Source organism: Humulus lupulus, chromosome 6 (genome assembly GCF_963169125.1).
Source record: "Humulus lupulus chromosome 6, drHumLupu1.1, whole genome shotgun sequence".
NCBI lineage: Eukaryota > Viridiplantae > Streptophyta > Magnoliopsida > Rosales > Cannabaceae > Humulus > Humulus lupulus.
Window position 1 is genome coordinate 6255231 of NC_084798.1, and position 13626 is coordinate 6268856.

The window sequence follows — 13626 nt, forward strand, 5'->3', positions numbered from 1 at the left end:
TATTAGAGTAATAATTTTGCTAAACTGTGCTAAATATAACAATGCACCAACTTTTTGTCACTCTTTTCAAAATGTTCTTAGCACCATAAGCCTAATTGAGTAGAATATCCATTTTGTTTGTCAGAGACACTCTCAACCAGTCTCATCTCTCTCTCTTTTACTAAATACCTATGTATGCATCGTAGCTAGCTAATTTTCAGCCCTTAGACATAACATTGTTGTTATCCTGTGACCCTTGGATCTCCTCCAACATTCAAAGTAATTTCTCATCACGAATGTAAATTACAAATCCAAGAAAATTAAATAAAATAATACATATATAGAACCACTTACCCATTCATGTTTTATCATTAAAGTTCAGGTACTACATACACATTTAGCCAAATACATTTTAAACAACTCAACCAACAAAGCTATATAAAAATATCATATCATAAAGTGCTTCACTTAAGAAAAATTATTGTACTTGTTGAAAACAAAATATATAAAAACAACATAAAAGCCATAAGTATACCTCAAATAGCATTTAATGGGCAAGCACTGCATCTTTATTCTTCTCTTCATGTTCTCTCATATTCAGGAAATAGAACAACTTAGATTTCTCTAAAGTGTTCTTCCAATATGAATCTGTAAATATAAATATGAAACACATTGATTTAGGGAAACAACAATCATAATTTACATGTTTGGTAATTAATATATGAAAGGAAAAAAAATCAAGAAAAACTACTAACCATGCATCTAGCTTTGAAGGTGTCTTCTTAATTTAGATATTCTAATGCGAATCATAAGGTGAAGCCAATCTTCAAAATTATTTAAGCACCGAAAATAGGCAACTCACCACTTAGAGTTTAAGAACAAAGTTCCACAAACTCCAATAAAACCAAGAGCAAATCCAACTTCTAGCCCGATGTAAAACCATGACATGTCAAACATTCCTTGATCATGTTCAACATAGCTTTTATTTTCTGGAAAATGATCTTTGATTTTTTCCTCATCTCCAGGACATGCAGTCAAAAGTGGAGGTCCACATAGTCCAAAATTCCCAAAATAAGAAGAATCTTTGAAGCTTTGCAATTGAGTGCCAGTAGGGATTCTTCCAGAAAAGTGATTATATGATAGGTCCAAATATGCCAGAGAGGAGAGTTTGGCCAATCCCATAGAAATGTTACCATAAAAATTGTTATGGGACAAATCTAGTGATTCTAGCTTACTCAAGTTCCCAATATTCTCAGGAATGACTCCACTCAAATTATTCCTTGACAAGTTCAATTGAGCTAGTTCCACAAGATTTGTCAATCCTTTGGGAATCTCTCCAACTAATCTATTGCTCGAAAGATCAATGACTCTCAGTAATCCCAAAATATTTTCATACTCATATTCTTTTCCTTTCCATCTAACAAATGCATTATTGTCATATAATCCATAAAATAATCGACCAAAATTATAGTATACTGAAATTGATCTAAATTCCTCTTCAGGCATTAGAACCTCAACCATTGATGTGAAATTGTTGATGCAAGATGGGATAGCTCCATGTATATTATTTTGAGAAATGTCAAATATTTGAATAAAATGAAGATGACACAGATTTGATGGTATTGTTCCATAGAAGTTATTAGATTTTAGTTGAAGGACAACCAAAAACTTCAGTGTTTCTCCAATCCATGGTGGTATAGTTCCTTCCATTTTATTCTCTCCAACATCTAGAAAAGTCAATTGGGTGCAATTCTTCAAGGTTGATGGTAAAGTTCCTGACAAGCTATTATTCCTCAAATGCAATGTTTCAAGTTCATGTAGAGAAGAAATTGAGTTTGGGATCACTCCTGACAATCTATTACTGTGCAAATTAAGAACTTGCAAATGTTGTAGATGAAACCAACAATCAGGAATGCTTCCCAATAAATGATTATTGGAAAGGTCAAGAATTATCATTTCCCTGTCATGTAGAGTAGTGCAAAAGTGATGCACAAATTTTGTGAGGGTATTATTGGAAAGATTCAACACACTTGCTTTGAAAAGAGAATTAGGTGAGATATGGCCATGAAACTTGTTAGAGCTTAAATCAACATAAGGAAAATTGTTGGAGTTTAGTGGAATGTTTGGCAAGGTACTATTGATAAGGTTGAAAGATAGATCCAAATAATATAAATTGAAAGTTAGATTGAAAAACCATTTGGGAATGGTATTAGATATTATCCCAGACCTAGATAAATCAAGATATGAAACATTTGATTGTGTTTGGAGCCAAGAAGGAAAATGAGGACCTAACATGCATGATCTCAAACTTATATATTGGAGTTGAAAAGGGGGAATCCAGTTGAATGGCAATTCCAAAGTTAAAGAGTTGGAAGACAAGTCAAGATAGTGCAACTTGGAGAGGTTCCCAAGAAGTGGTTCAGAGACAACTCCTGTGAAAAAATTCTTGGATATATCCAAAATGTTAAGAAAAGAGAGCTTGCCAATAGTTTTTGGTAAAGTACCATTTAACTTATTGTTTGACACATCAAGCTCTCTTAAGTGTAACATCTTTGAAATATCAATAGGCAATGATCCACTTAGTTTGTTTTCTCTGACATTTAAGTCTTTAAGAGACATGGGAAATTTTTCAAAGTCAGGAAAATATCCCTCAATTTTGTTCAAACCCAAATTTAGAATTTCTAAGGAATTGTTATTACAATGTTTGAGGCTTTCTAAGATATCAAGAAGGGTGGAAGTGAAACTATTGCGAACCATGACTAATTCTCGAAGATGGCAAAGATTCTTCATTGATTTTGGTACTTCTCCTTCAAACTGATTAGAGAACAAGTAACAACGCCTTAGAGATCTTAGATTTTCAAAAGAATCTGGAATAGAACTACCTTTGATGAGGAAATTGAGTTGTAGAGAGAGATCAATAAGGTTATTGCTCAAGTTAAGCAAGTGTGAAATTGTTGAAGTTCCAAACGTGCTACCAGAGACATGAAGGGTTGTGATTGAATTTGAAGAGTTTTTTGTAGGAGAAAAAGAAGAATCATCCAACTCAGGAAATTGACAATCATGTAGGTGTAAGTACGACAAGGATGGAGTTGTTTTAAAGGAATCAAACCAATCCAAAGCTTGGGTAAAATTGGTACTTCTCAATCTAAAGATTTTGAGATAAGAAAGATGAGAAAGCCATTTGAAACTCTTAGTAGTCAACTTGCTGAAAGAGCCAGTAAGATCAAGAACATGCAACTTGGTGAGATTTCCAAGTTGTGGAGGAATAGTTCCAACTAAAGGATTTTTTGACAAGTTGAGATATCTGAGATTTGTGAAAGCGTCGATAAACTTTGGAATTGTAGTGAAATCATTGTAACTAAGATCCAAATGCTCCAAGTAATGGAGTTGAACCAAAGAGAAACCGATTTCACCTCCCATAGGAAGCCAATCGAAATCGTCGTCATAAGTAGGGATCAAATTAGGGCGAAGATCAAGCATGACAATATGATTAGTTAAGTTATCGCACCTGATACCTCTCCATGAGCAGCATTCTTTGTTGTTCCTTGTCCAAGATGATAAGATGTTATCAATATCATCAAGGCCTTGTTTGAAGGTGAGAAGAGCTTGTCTCTCTCTTTCTATACACGAGTATTGTACCTGAGAAGCTCCATTATGCAGTCCCTCGTCATCATCACTACTACCCAAAACATGAGTAGTGGCTAGCAAGAACACAAGCACAACAACCATCATATTGAGAATTTGAATTGTTTATCAGTAATGAATGAGTTGTGCATCAAACTCAGTATATATATATATATAGAGAGAGAATTGTTAAACAGCATTACTGGTGTCCAACACCACAAAAAGGTTACTATTATGAGGTATCACTAACTAGAGGTGTTGAACACTTTAAGAAGTGAAATAATAACACTCATATATATATATATATGACAATTCTCTTATAGGGTCTTCACTTTACGTCCTATTGGTGGGGCTCTTCAGTGTTCTCGACTCGTAATTAGTTTTTAGCGCGATTTTTTTTATGGCCGTGTATATTGTAGTTGTTTAGAACATCTTGTAATTTTCAGAAAAATCTGAATAGTTTACAGTACCGAAAATTAGGTTCAAACATGTTGTTTTCCATGCGCATAAAAAAATTAGTCATGCGTGCAATAACATATTTGAACCTAGTTTTCGGTACTGTAAACCATTCAGATTTTTTTTTTAAATCGCGTCGATGTTCTAAATAGCTACAATATACACGGTCATAAAAAAATCGCGTCGAAAACTGTTCAAAGGTCGAGAATACTGAGAGTCTCACCGATAAAATTTAAAATGAAGTCTCTTTCTTTCTGAGAAATTCCCTAAAGAAAAGAAAATAAAGTATTCATTGTTAAATTTCCATGAAAAATAGTTGGTCCCCTTGATAATGACCACTGCCCACCAACAAACAATTTTGATGGATTAGGTGATCTGTCTCAATAGCAAAAAAGTGTGATTATATTATATACCAGTCAAATTTAGTGCCCCTTTTTTCTGTCTTAGTTTAGAATACAACGGATAATATTTTAATAAGTATTGAAATTTAAGAAAGAAACTATAATAGATTAATGTTGAAATTGTTTATTTAAATAGAATATATCTAGATATATTATAGAATAATATGTTGTGCTGGACGCGTATGGCTGGAGAAAGAAAGTGGCATATAATAGTGTTATGCTTAGTTTTCGAGCTAACAGTTCTAAATATCACATGATAAGGAATTATATTAGCTCGGAAAGTAATTCTGGTTGGAATATACATAACCAAAAGCTTATTAAAATAAAATTATTTGAGTACTAATAGTGCAATAATTTATTAATTATTCAATCACGTAAAAATTTGCTTAATAGCTCTTTTTCTATGACGAAAACATGACAAATAATAATACTGTTTATTTTTAAAAAAAATTAAGATAAAGCAAAAGAAGATTAATTAATTTATTTCATTTTTGAATTTGGTGGTATTTGTTTTTGTTTTATTTTTTATAATGGATGATTCCACAGATTAAGTGGTAAATCCTTAATTACTCGAGTATTATTTCAAGTAAAAAAATTAAAGCATCTTAAAATCAACACTTTATAAAAATAAAAAATGGGTCACAAAATCCCTAGATTGACAAGGATCACTCATACTATGACAAAGAAGGTTAATTTTTTTTTATTTGAATTTGGTGGTCTTGTTGTTTTTGTCTTAATGGATGAAGACTTTTTATTTTCCTTAATTGTCTTGGTCTTTTTTTGAGGAAATTTCATTGCCGGCTTGTTAATTTATTTATTTTATATTAGATTTTCTAAGTTCAATTTGTAATGTTCTTTGAAGATTTTTCTTCACCGTCAGCGTCCACTAAACTCTAGGCTAATAGAAATAATTAACATAAATGCTTACAATAATTATTAATAATTAATTAAGTTGGAATGCATTTATTTCTCTTATAGAGATATATAGTTTTACTATTTTTCAAAAATAACAAAAATTACAGAATAAATAAATTTTATTGACAAAAGTAAAAGTAATAATGGTGAAGTGGAGTAACTAATGTTTTTATGATAAATAATTGAATATGTAAGACACGCTAATTTTGTTGTTATATTCAATTTTTTCTTCATCAAAATTAAGTTTATGGGTCTATTTAAATCATTTTACAAAACACACGGTCCAAAAAAAAATTTGTCAAAACACAGGGTCCAAACAAATAATGAGACAAAACACAGGGTCAAAAAAGTATAAACCCTACAAATAATAGTAACTACAAATTAAAATCGTAAACAAGTAGTTATAGAATAGGACCAAGCTAGCTACGTAGTACTGCCTCACTACAAAAAAAGTAACTTTTAGTGACAACTTTTTAGTAACAACATATATTTTGTGTGACTCAATGTCACTTTTAGTAACCAAAAATTACTTGTGACTAAAAAGTCATACTTAATCATAAGATGTCACTAATGTAGTTTTAGTCACAACCTATTATTTTTACTGATAAAGTTTGTTGTAACTAAAAATATATTTGGTGACAACAAATTGTGATTTTTGTGACTAATACTTTTAACCACATACTTTTTAGTGATGATATAAGTAAGATGATTTTTTTTAGTCACAAATTTTTTATTTTTAGTCACAAAAATTATTGTGACTAAAACTAAGATTTTTTGTAGTACCTCAATTTTGTTTGAGAGCTACAATGGTCTCACTTTCTCCATTCTTTGCGTTGCTGCCTAACTTTGTACGTCCATAAGAACTTTAACACCACACACACATACATAACATTGGTCAAATATGGATGCTTGAAAATATGAATTTACATCACTCGATCGAAGTGGAAAAGAAGATCTAGTTGAGTCTAGCTCTTTCGATCTTATTATTATGTCGATGGGTGTGATAGGATTCACATATAGAGTAGGACCAAAGTAAACTCGTCGATGAATTATTGGACCATTTTGTTCATGAGTGGACAGAAATTGAAATGTAGAATATTCTTTTTACTTTTTAGTTATTGAAAATGACAAACATTGAATTATTGAAATGTAGAATATCTTTTACTAGAATCCGACATAGTTTTACTAGTTTTCAAAATAGTAATCATAATAATTATAATAAAATAAATAAAAATAAAGTGAATTTAGTAGTCACTGCTCTTGAATTATTGTTTTGCAATGTACTTTTCTAGCGAAGTTCAAGTTATTAATTGGTATATGTCTCAATAACTGATAGGAACAAATCTATTATTTTTGGTACGTAGAGATATTATAATCTATTTTTTTTTATATGATTGTATACTTTATAGTTATAATAGGTATTTAGTTTTTAAAAAAATTCGAATAATTTACGATACCAAAAACAAAGTTCAAAATAATCAGCTATACGCATTCAATTGATTGTTTAAGCTTTGTTTTTGGCATCGTAAAGTATTCAGAATTTTCCAAAAACTGAAGAGATGTCTGCTATAACTAAAATGTACATATTCATCAGGTAAAAAAATATGGGTTATAATGTTTCACGTGCCGAAAATAGATTTTTTTCATACCAAAAGAAGCAAAAATAATGTCCATACATAAAAATTTCCCTATATATTTATATTAGTTAAAGTAACATATGATACATATTTGCTTAGTTTTATTTAGAAAATATATTAATTTATTGTTATATAAATTTTAAATAAATAAACAATGCCTATATTATAAAATTAAATGTTTGATAAATTGTAACATGAAATATACATAAAAATTAAAATTAAAAATTAAACCAACACGTTGTATACAGCTTTTTTTTTCTTCAAAAAATTGCTAAATATATATCCCACTAACTTTGATATTTAAACTCTAAAATATTTATAAATATATATTGATAATAATTGTAATGTCCTACTACCCAGGGACCGTTACGTTGTGTATTTTAAACAATGCTAAACTCGTTAACCGAGTCATTTGGTCATAATCGTGTAACTAAATGTGATTAATGGTTTCGGGTTAAAAAGTTTTGGTCAAAGATACAACGTTTCACAAAAACGTTTACTGTATATATTGAGATCTCAAAATACATTTTAAAGGTTAATTACAATAAAAGATTTACAACCAGCCGACCTAAGCAGCAAAATAGGATTTAATCCTCTTTAAACCCTCGGCCGTGGTGGTCTAGCAGCCGCATATGTACACATCGTCACCTAAGCTCTCCAACTCAATCATGGTCCAGCTTTCTTTTGCCTTTACCTACACCACATAGCACCCATGAGCCGAGACTCAGCAAGAAAACTCAATATGCTCATGAACAAGTAATAACATGTCATTGAATCATAATATGCATGCCTAGCAATAATAGCCCTACTCATGCATGCAAGCAAGTCCAAATAAATGATTACGGGCCCTACCCTCCTGTATGGATGACTATTAAGCCAATCTGAGGATATGCTTCCAGGATAGATGACTAATGAGTCTATCTCTGAATAGGTGACTAATGAGTCACACACTTGGGCTCTGCACCCTAATCAGATAAGTTACTAATGGGTCATGAACTTGGTAGGTGACTAATGAGTCACACACTTGGGCTATTCACCCTAATAAGATAAGTGACTAATGAGTCACGCACTTGGTAGGTGACTAATGAGTCACACACTTGGGCTCTGCACCCTAATCAGATAAGTGACTAATGAGTCATGAACTTGGGGTCGGTCAAGCATTTAATGCTCATAATGATTAGATCTAATCATGTCGGCTATGCATTCAATACGCTTACTCATAGGTCAATTCCATACGACCAGTGTCGTTTCTGACTAATGAGTCGTACCACTCACAAGTAAGCAATGCACCCAGACATATATCATATGTCAAATATCCAAATATAAGACATTTAGCATGCTTACTCAACATTCACTAGCATAATTATGATCATGCACATTTACAGAGACTCAAGTTTTGATCAATTCCATATTCAATATTCATGTCATGCCCTAATCACATGTGCTGCTATGCATTTACAATGCAATCAATGTCCATATATAGAGCACGCAACATGCCTCATTAATAACCATGCATGTCACATACTCGGTGCATTTTTCTTACATTTGGTTCAAGCACAGGTTACCAATAATTTTAGCCACAAGCACGATCCTGTTTCCAAGCCTCTAGCGATAACCTAGCCACAACCATAATATAAAAACTCATCAAAAATGAGTAAATAAATACTTCCGGACCCAACCCAAGCCTCCGGGACGCCAAATCCTACTCAACTGGGTAGTAGGATCGATCTCAGGCCCTTAGAGTTAAGTTCCCACGATTAAAAACCAAATCTAGGAAAAAATGCACAAGTCGGTCATGACTTGGCCTAGTGAGTCGCAACTTGCCCCAAGTCAAAAAGCCCCTTGCCTGGGCTCTGGGTGCGGGCCGCGACTTGACCCCTTCTGGGTTGCAGCGCGCCCCCCAGGCTTCCTCTTCCTGGCTTTTGGTTCAACTCAGTTGCGACTTGCTAGATCAAGGTCGCGACTTGGCCACGAAACCAGCCATTTCCTTCGATTTTTCCCACTTTAAACCTACCCAAACATATCCAAATCCCAAAATCAAAGTTCCCAAACATCATAATTATCCAACACCAATAAAACCCAAGCTTCAATTCATTCAAACACTCATCAAAACATAAAATCCAATCAAAGCTTAAAAACTTTAGGGTATGATTGGTTCGCGATTAGAAAACTGTATTTTGAAAAGTGGGATTCTGAAATGAAAATCTGAATTTAGTAACTAAAAACATGTTTTTGAAAATATGATTGGTTCAATGTCAGTAAACTACTTTTGAGTTTTAAAAAACAGAATCTGTGATTGGTATTAAATTTGAAAATATAACAGAAACTGAAGATGTGGGATTTTGGAAAAGAATTTCTCAAAATTGAGAAAACAAACTTTTCTCGTTTTCAATTTTCCTTAACAAATTTTGGATACAGATTTGAATTTAATTTTTAAAAACAGTTTACCAATCAAATATTATGATGGGTCCCACCAATTTCAAGTATTCAAAATCATAAAATTGTATCCTAATAGGATACCAATGAAGCCCTTAAAAACTTAGAACTTAAAACTTGAATTACTTCTGATTGAGTCGTTTCCCAACTAAATCATCCGGCTAATAAGCTTTTAATCTTCCCTAGAATCGACATGCCTCGATCATTGCTTGAATCCGATTCCTAAAACTCAAGTTTCCTTCGAAAATGATTTCGGATGTCAAAAATGGAACGGGAGGGAGAGAGAATGTTCTGAACGTTCTTTTATAATTCTGACAGGTTACTTCAAACTTAAGTAACCTCAAGCAAATCCTAATGCTCGGGGTCCCGAAAACGCCCCCCCGGGGTAAAATAGTCAAAATTCCCAGAATTTCCTCCTGATCTCACTAACTCTCAATTTATCATCAAATATTTATTCCCATTACCCAATATCCCGGTAATGTGTTAAATACCCATTGACTCACTCCGAGTCAAGTATGAATCCCGTTGTGACTTTCCCACCACCTTGCCTCTAAGGATCGTCTTGTGTTGAGTAACCCAAGCATAACCAAATAATAATGAAGTACCACACACATACCACATATATGTCAAATTATGAAAATTGTCCAATTAATCAGAAATGGGCCCACATGCATATTTAATACACCTAAACATGCATGCATATCAAGTCATATTGTGATATAACTCACATAATCACATAATGATACACATAAATATCACATAATCATATAATTCCATAATTTGTCATCTTGGCCCTAAATCAAGGCCCTAAGCCTTATTAGGAAATTTGGGTTTACAATAATACTTTTTAAAAAAAATCTTTTTATATTTATTTAAAAATTATATTTTATCTAATAACATTTGTTAATCATTTATTTCATTCAATTAGGTTAAAAATTGAAATAATTCATTTTCTCTTAAATGTTGAATTGTTTATTGGATAAAAGTAGTACATATAAAAATTGAAAAAAGAAAATTACTGTTAAATCCTAAATTAGCATCTCTTTAAAAAGTGTCAATTTATGTCAAAAGTGATGAGTCAAATTTGGATCTCGTAAATCTGATGAATCAAATTATTAGATTTCTCTAATTTGTGTCATTTGTGATTTTATTATTCATAAATTGTATTATATGACTAATAAAATGTAGGTACATTTTTTATTAAGTATATTTAATTAATAAAATGATTTTTACTCATTTATTAAATAAAAATATCTTATTTTTGGATAAGTGCACATAAAAAGAAATTTTGTTTCTTTATTTGGTTTATGTAGATCCTGATCAAATTCTAAGGATAATATCCTTGTGTGATCTCAGTCATTGGACAATAAAACAAATAAAATAAGATATTTCAATTATTTAATAAATATTTGTTTTATTCCTTTTTATTTTGATTCAATAAAAGAATATAATTAATTTGTGAATCATTTTATTCTGTACATTAATTTCCTTTATTACAGGAAAAAATAGTACAATGTACTTGGACACAAACATGCACTAGGTTCTTTATCAATTTGTCCAAAATAGATTAATTTTTGCTGTCAGAATTGATTTTCTCAGCTAATCAAATCATCTCTAAATTAGGGAACGTTATTTATTATTTTTATCTTATCAAATGTGCAAGTTCTCCATCCTTAGCTGCTCAGTACTCTTCAACTATAAAGAAATGACTCTCAAACATTGTTTCGATAACTCTTTGATAATATTGATTGTATTTTGTCATAATCAAAAAAGTGTTTTATTTTAAAGTGATTTATGTATGTGAGACTAAGTGCACCATCTTAGTCTACTAGTAAGTTAAGCTACATTGAATGTTTTGTATTTTGTTCTAAGTGTCAAAAACAACTATTAGTGTCGTTCTCATAAGTGAAGAAGATAGCAAGCAACAACACGTTTATTATATATCTAAAACTCTATTAGATGCAGGAATTAGATAACGACGGTTAAAGAAGCGCAGAGCCTCAGACCCTACTTCTAGTGTAACTCTTTAGTCAGGGCCGTCTTAAATATTTTGGAGGCCCTGTTCTAAATTTAAAAATTAGACCCCTAATAAAAAAATTGTAATTTGTAAATAAAAATTTTAACACTAAAAGAAAAGAAAAAAAAAACTAAAAAATCACTAAAAAATAGAGAAAAAAAATCAAATTAGGCCCTATATTTTGAATTGTTTAATTGGGTTTATTAAAAAAAAATCTGAAAAACATTAAAAGAAAATATTGGGCCATTTCTTTTTTGGGGTCCTGTGCAGTAGTCAAACTTGCACACCATTAGAGCCCGCCCTGCCTTTAGTAGTACTCACCCTATAACTACCTCGTTCCAATATCTACTTGATGCTTCCAGTTTTAGCAACATTCTTGAGAGAATGTCAGATGCGATAATGAACTGTGCATCAAGGGTCTCTAATCCAAATATTCTCGTATCATAATTATGCATTCCAAAATATCCAAGTTAAACAATTATGCAAATACTATTATGATCATGAAATATTTTACTCCAATCTAGTGGGAGGTACCAAATCAATTCTATTTTTTGTGTTGCCGAATTAACATGAGATGAGTAGCCAAACTATACAAATTAAATCTACAAACTACGTAAAATAATAATAATAATAATAAAGAGAAAATCAAATTGGATATTCAAAGAAACAAGTCAAATACAGATTATCCATTAAAAACAAAGTTTTTTCCGATTCTTGTTGAGGTAAAAAAACCTTCAAACCAGAGAAATTCTCAAACAGTCTTTCACAACCTTGCAGATGGCTACAACCAGAAATGTCAAGATATTGAAGTTGAGTGCAGCTGCTGAGGATGTTGAGCACACCTTCATTAGAAATGGTCAAATAGGAAATTTCAAGATGCTTTAGCTTTGGCATTGTAGATGCTACAGCAAAAGCCTCTTCATCACTAGTGCCATTATTAGTCATAATAAAGTTCATATCTAATCTGGCTAGATTCTTACAGTTATAGCCAATTGCCCTAATAGCTGAGGCTCCTATTCCATAGCACTTACTTATATCCAAATGAACTAAGAATGAGGAGAGTCTCACAGCTAATACAGTTTCAAATATTGTTGAATCTTTGCTTAAATTAGTCCCTGGCATCTTCAATGTCCGAAGTGATTGGGCACTACAATATATAACAGAAGTAAATATACATGTACATGTACTTTACAATATGAAATTTTAAAACCAATATGCATATATAAATTAACTGACATGTCTATATATACTTACTGGTCAGCAACTAGAGATAATATTTGGGCATTGAGCAAACCACCACAAGAAAGGGAGTGAACTTGGCCTGAATTTTTTCTTACCAACATTTCAAGTAACAGTGGAAAATGCATTGACTTGATAACATCAGCGGTTCTGAACTCATCAAGGTCTTCTATAACCGTGTAAACATAATAAGAATCATCAAGATCTAGTAAGTCATCCATTTCTTCAAAATCTATGTCATGCCAGCAATCAGGCTCGACAATAACTTTGCTCCATGACTTGCAAACGAGTGGCACTGAGCGAAGTTTGTCTCGTAATGGTAACTTTGTAAAGATTAATACCAGTGCTTCTGGTATCAATTCAGCCCAACAATTCCATTCTTACTGAGAAGAAATATCATATAAGAATTGAGAAAAACGATCAATAAAATATGAGACAATTTAATTGAAGATTATCACATATATGTATAGTTCAATAATATTTATAGTACTTCAGTATCAGACTTGTAAGATGCATGAAGAGCTCAACAGTCGCAAGAAATAATTTCTCATTATTAACTCAATTGCTGCAATTAATTTATCTTATTGGAATTGAAAAAGAACTGCATGCCTAATTATAAATATATATTGAATTAATGACAATGCAACTTTTGATGAGTTTGACCATCATTAAAGTATAATATTTATTATATGATCATGTCGTTTAATCTCTCTGCCCCTATTCGAGTTTGGCCAATGTTATGTTTATTTTAAGAATATACAGTACGTTCAATGTTAATTATTGTTATTAGATCATGAGCACTGATAAAAAAATATTATTACATAATGAAAATGTGACAAAGATCGAGAGTAGTATATCATTTCTTATCTCACCTATATATTCTTGGTCTTTCCAATAATCTACTATTTGGAAGCCTTCCCAA

The 13626-nt window shown here is 31.6% G+C and overlaps 2 protein-coding genes across 2 annotated transcripts; both read right to left on the bottom strand.

Moving 5' to 3' along the window:
* Window positions 1-309: 309 nt before the first annotated feature.
* On the bottom strand, window positions 310-3777 carry LOC133781531 (receptor-like protein EIX2). Its single transcript, XM_062220565.1, has 2 exons — window positions 735-3777; window positions 310-627 (listed from the first exon to the last, which is right to left on the bottom strand). Exon 1 carries the CDS (start codon window positions 3709-3711, stop codon window positions 838-840), a length of 2874 nt encoding a protein of 957 aa, XP_062076549.1. The 5' UTR covers window positions 3712-3777; the 3' UTR covers window positions 310-627; window positions 735-837.
* Window positions 3778-12110: 8333 nt separating this feature from the next.
* Window positions 12111-12925, bottom strand: LOC133784585 (F-box protein FBW2-like). Its single transcript, XM_062223880.1, has 2 exons — window positions 12720-12925; window positions 12111-12612 (listed from the first exon to the last, which is right to left on the bottom strand). The coding sequence occupies exons 1-2, from the start codon at window positions 12923-12925 to the stop codon at window positions 12111-12113; spliced, it is 708 nt and encodes a 235-aa protein (XP_062079864.1).
* Window positions 12926-13626: the final 701 nt, after the last annotated feature.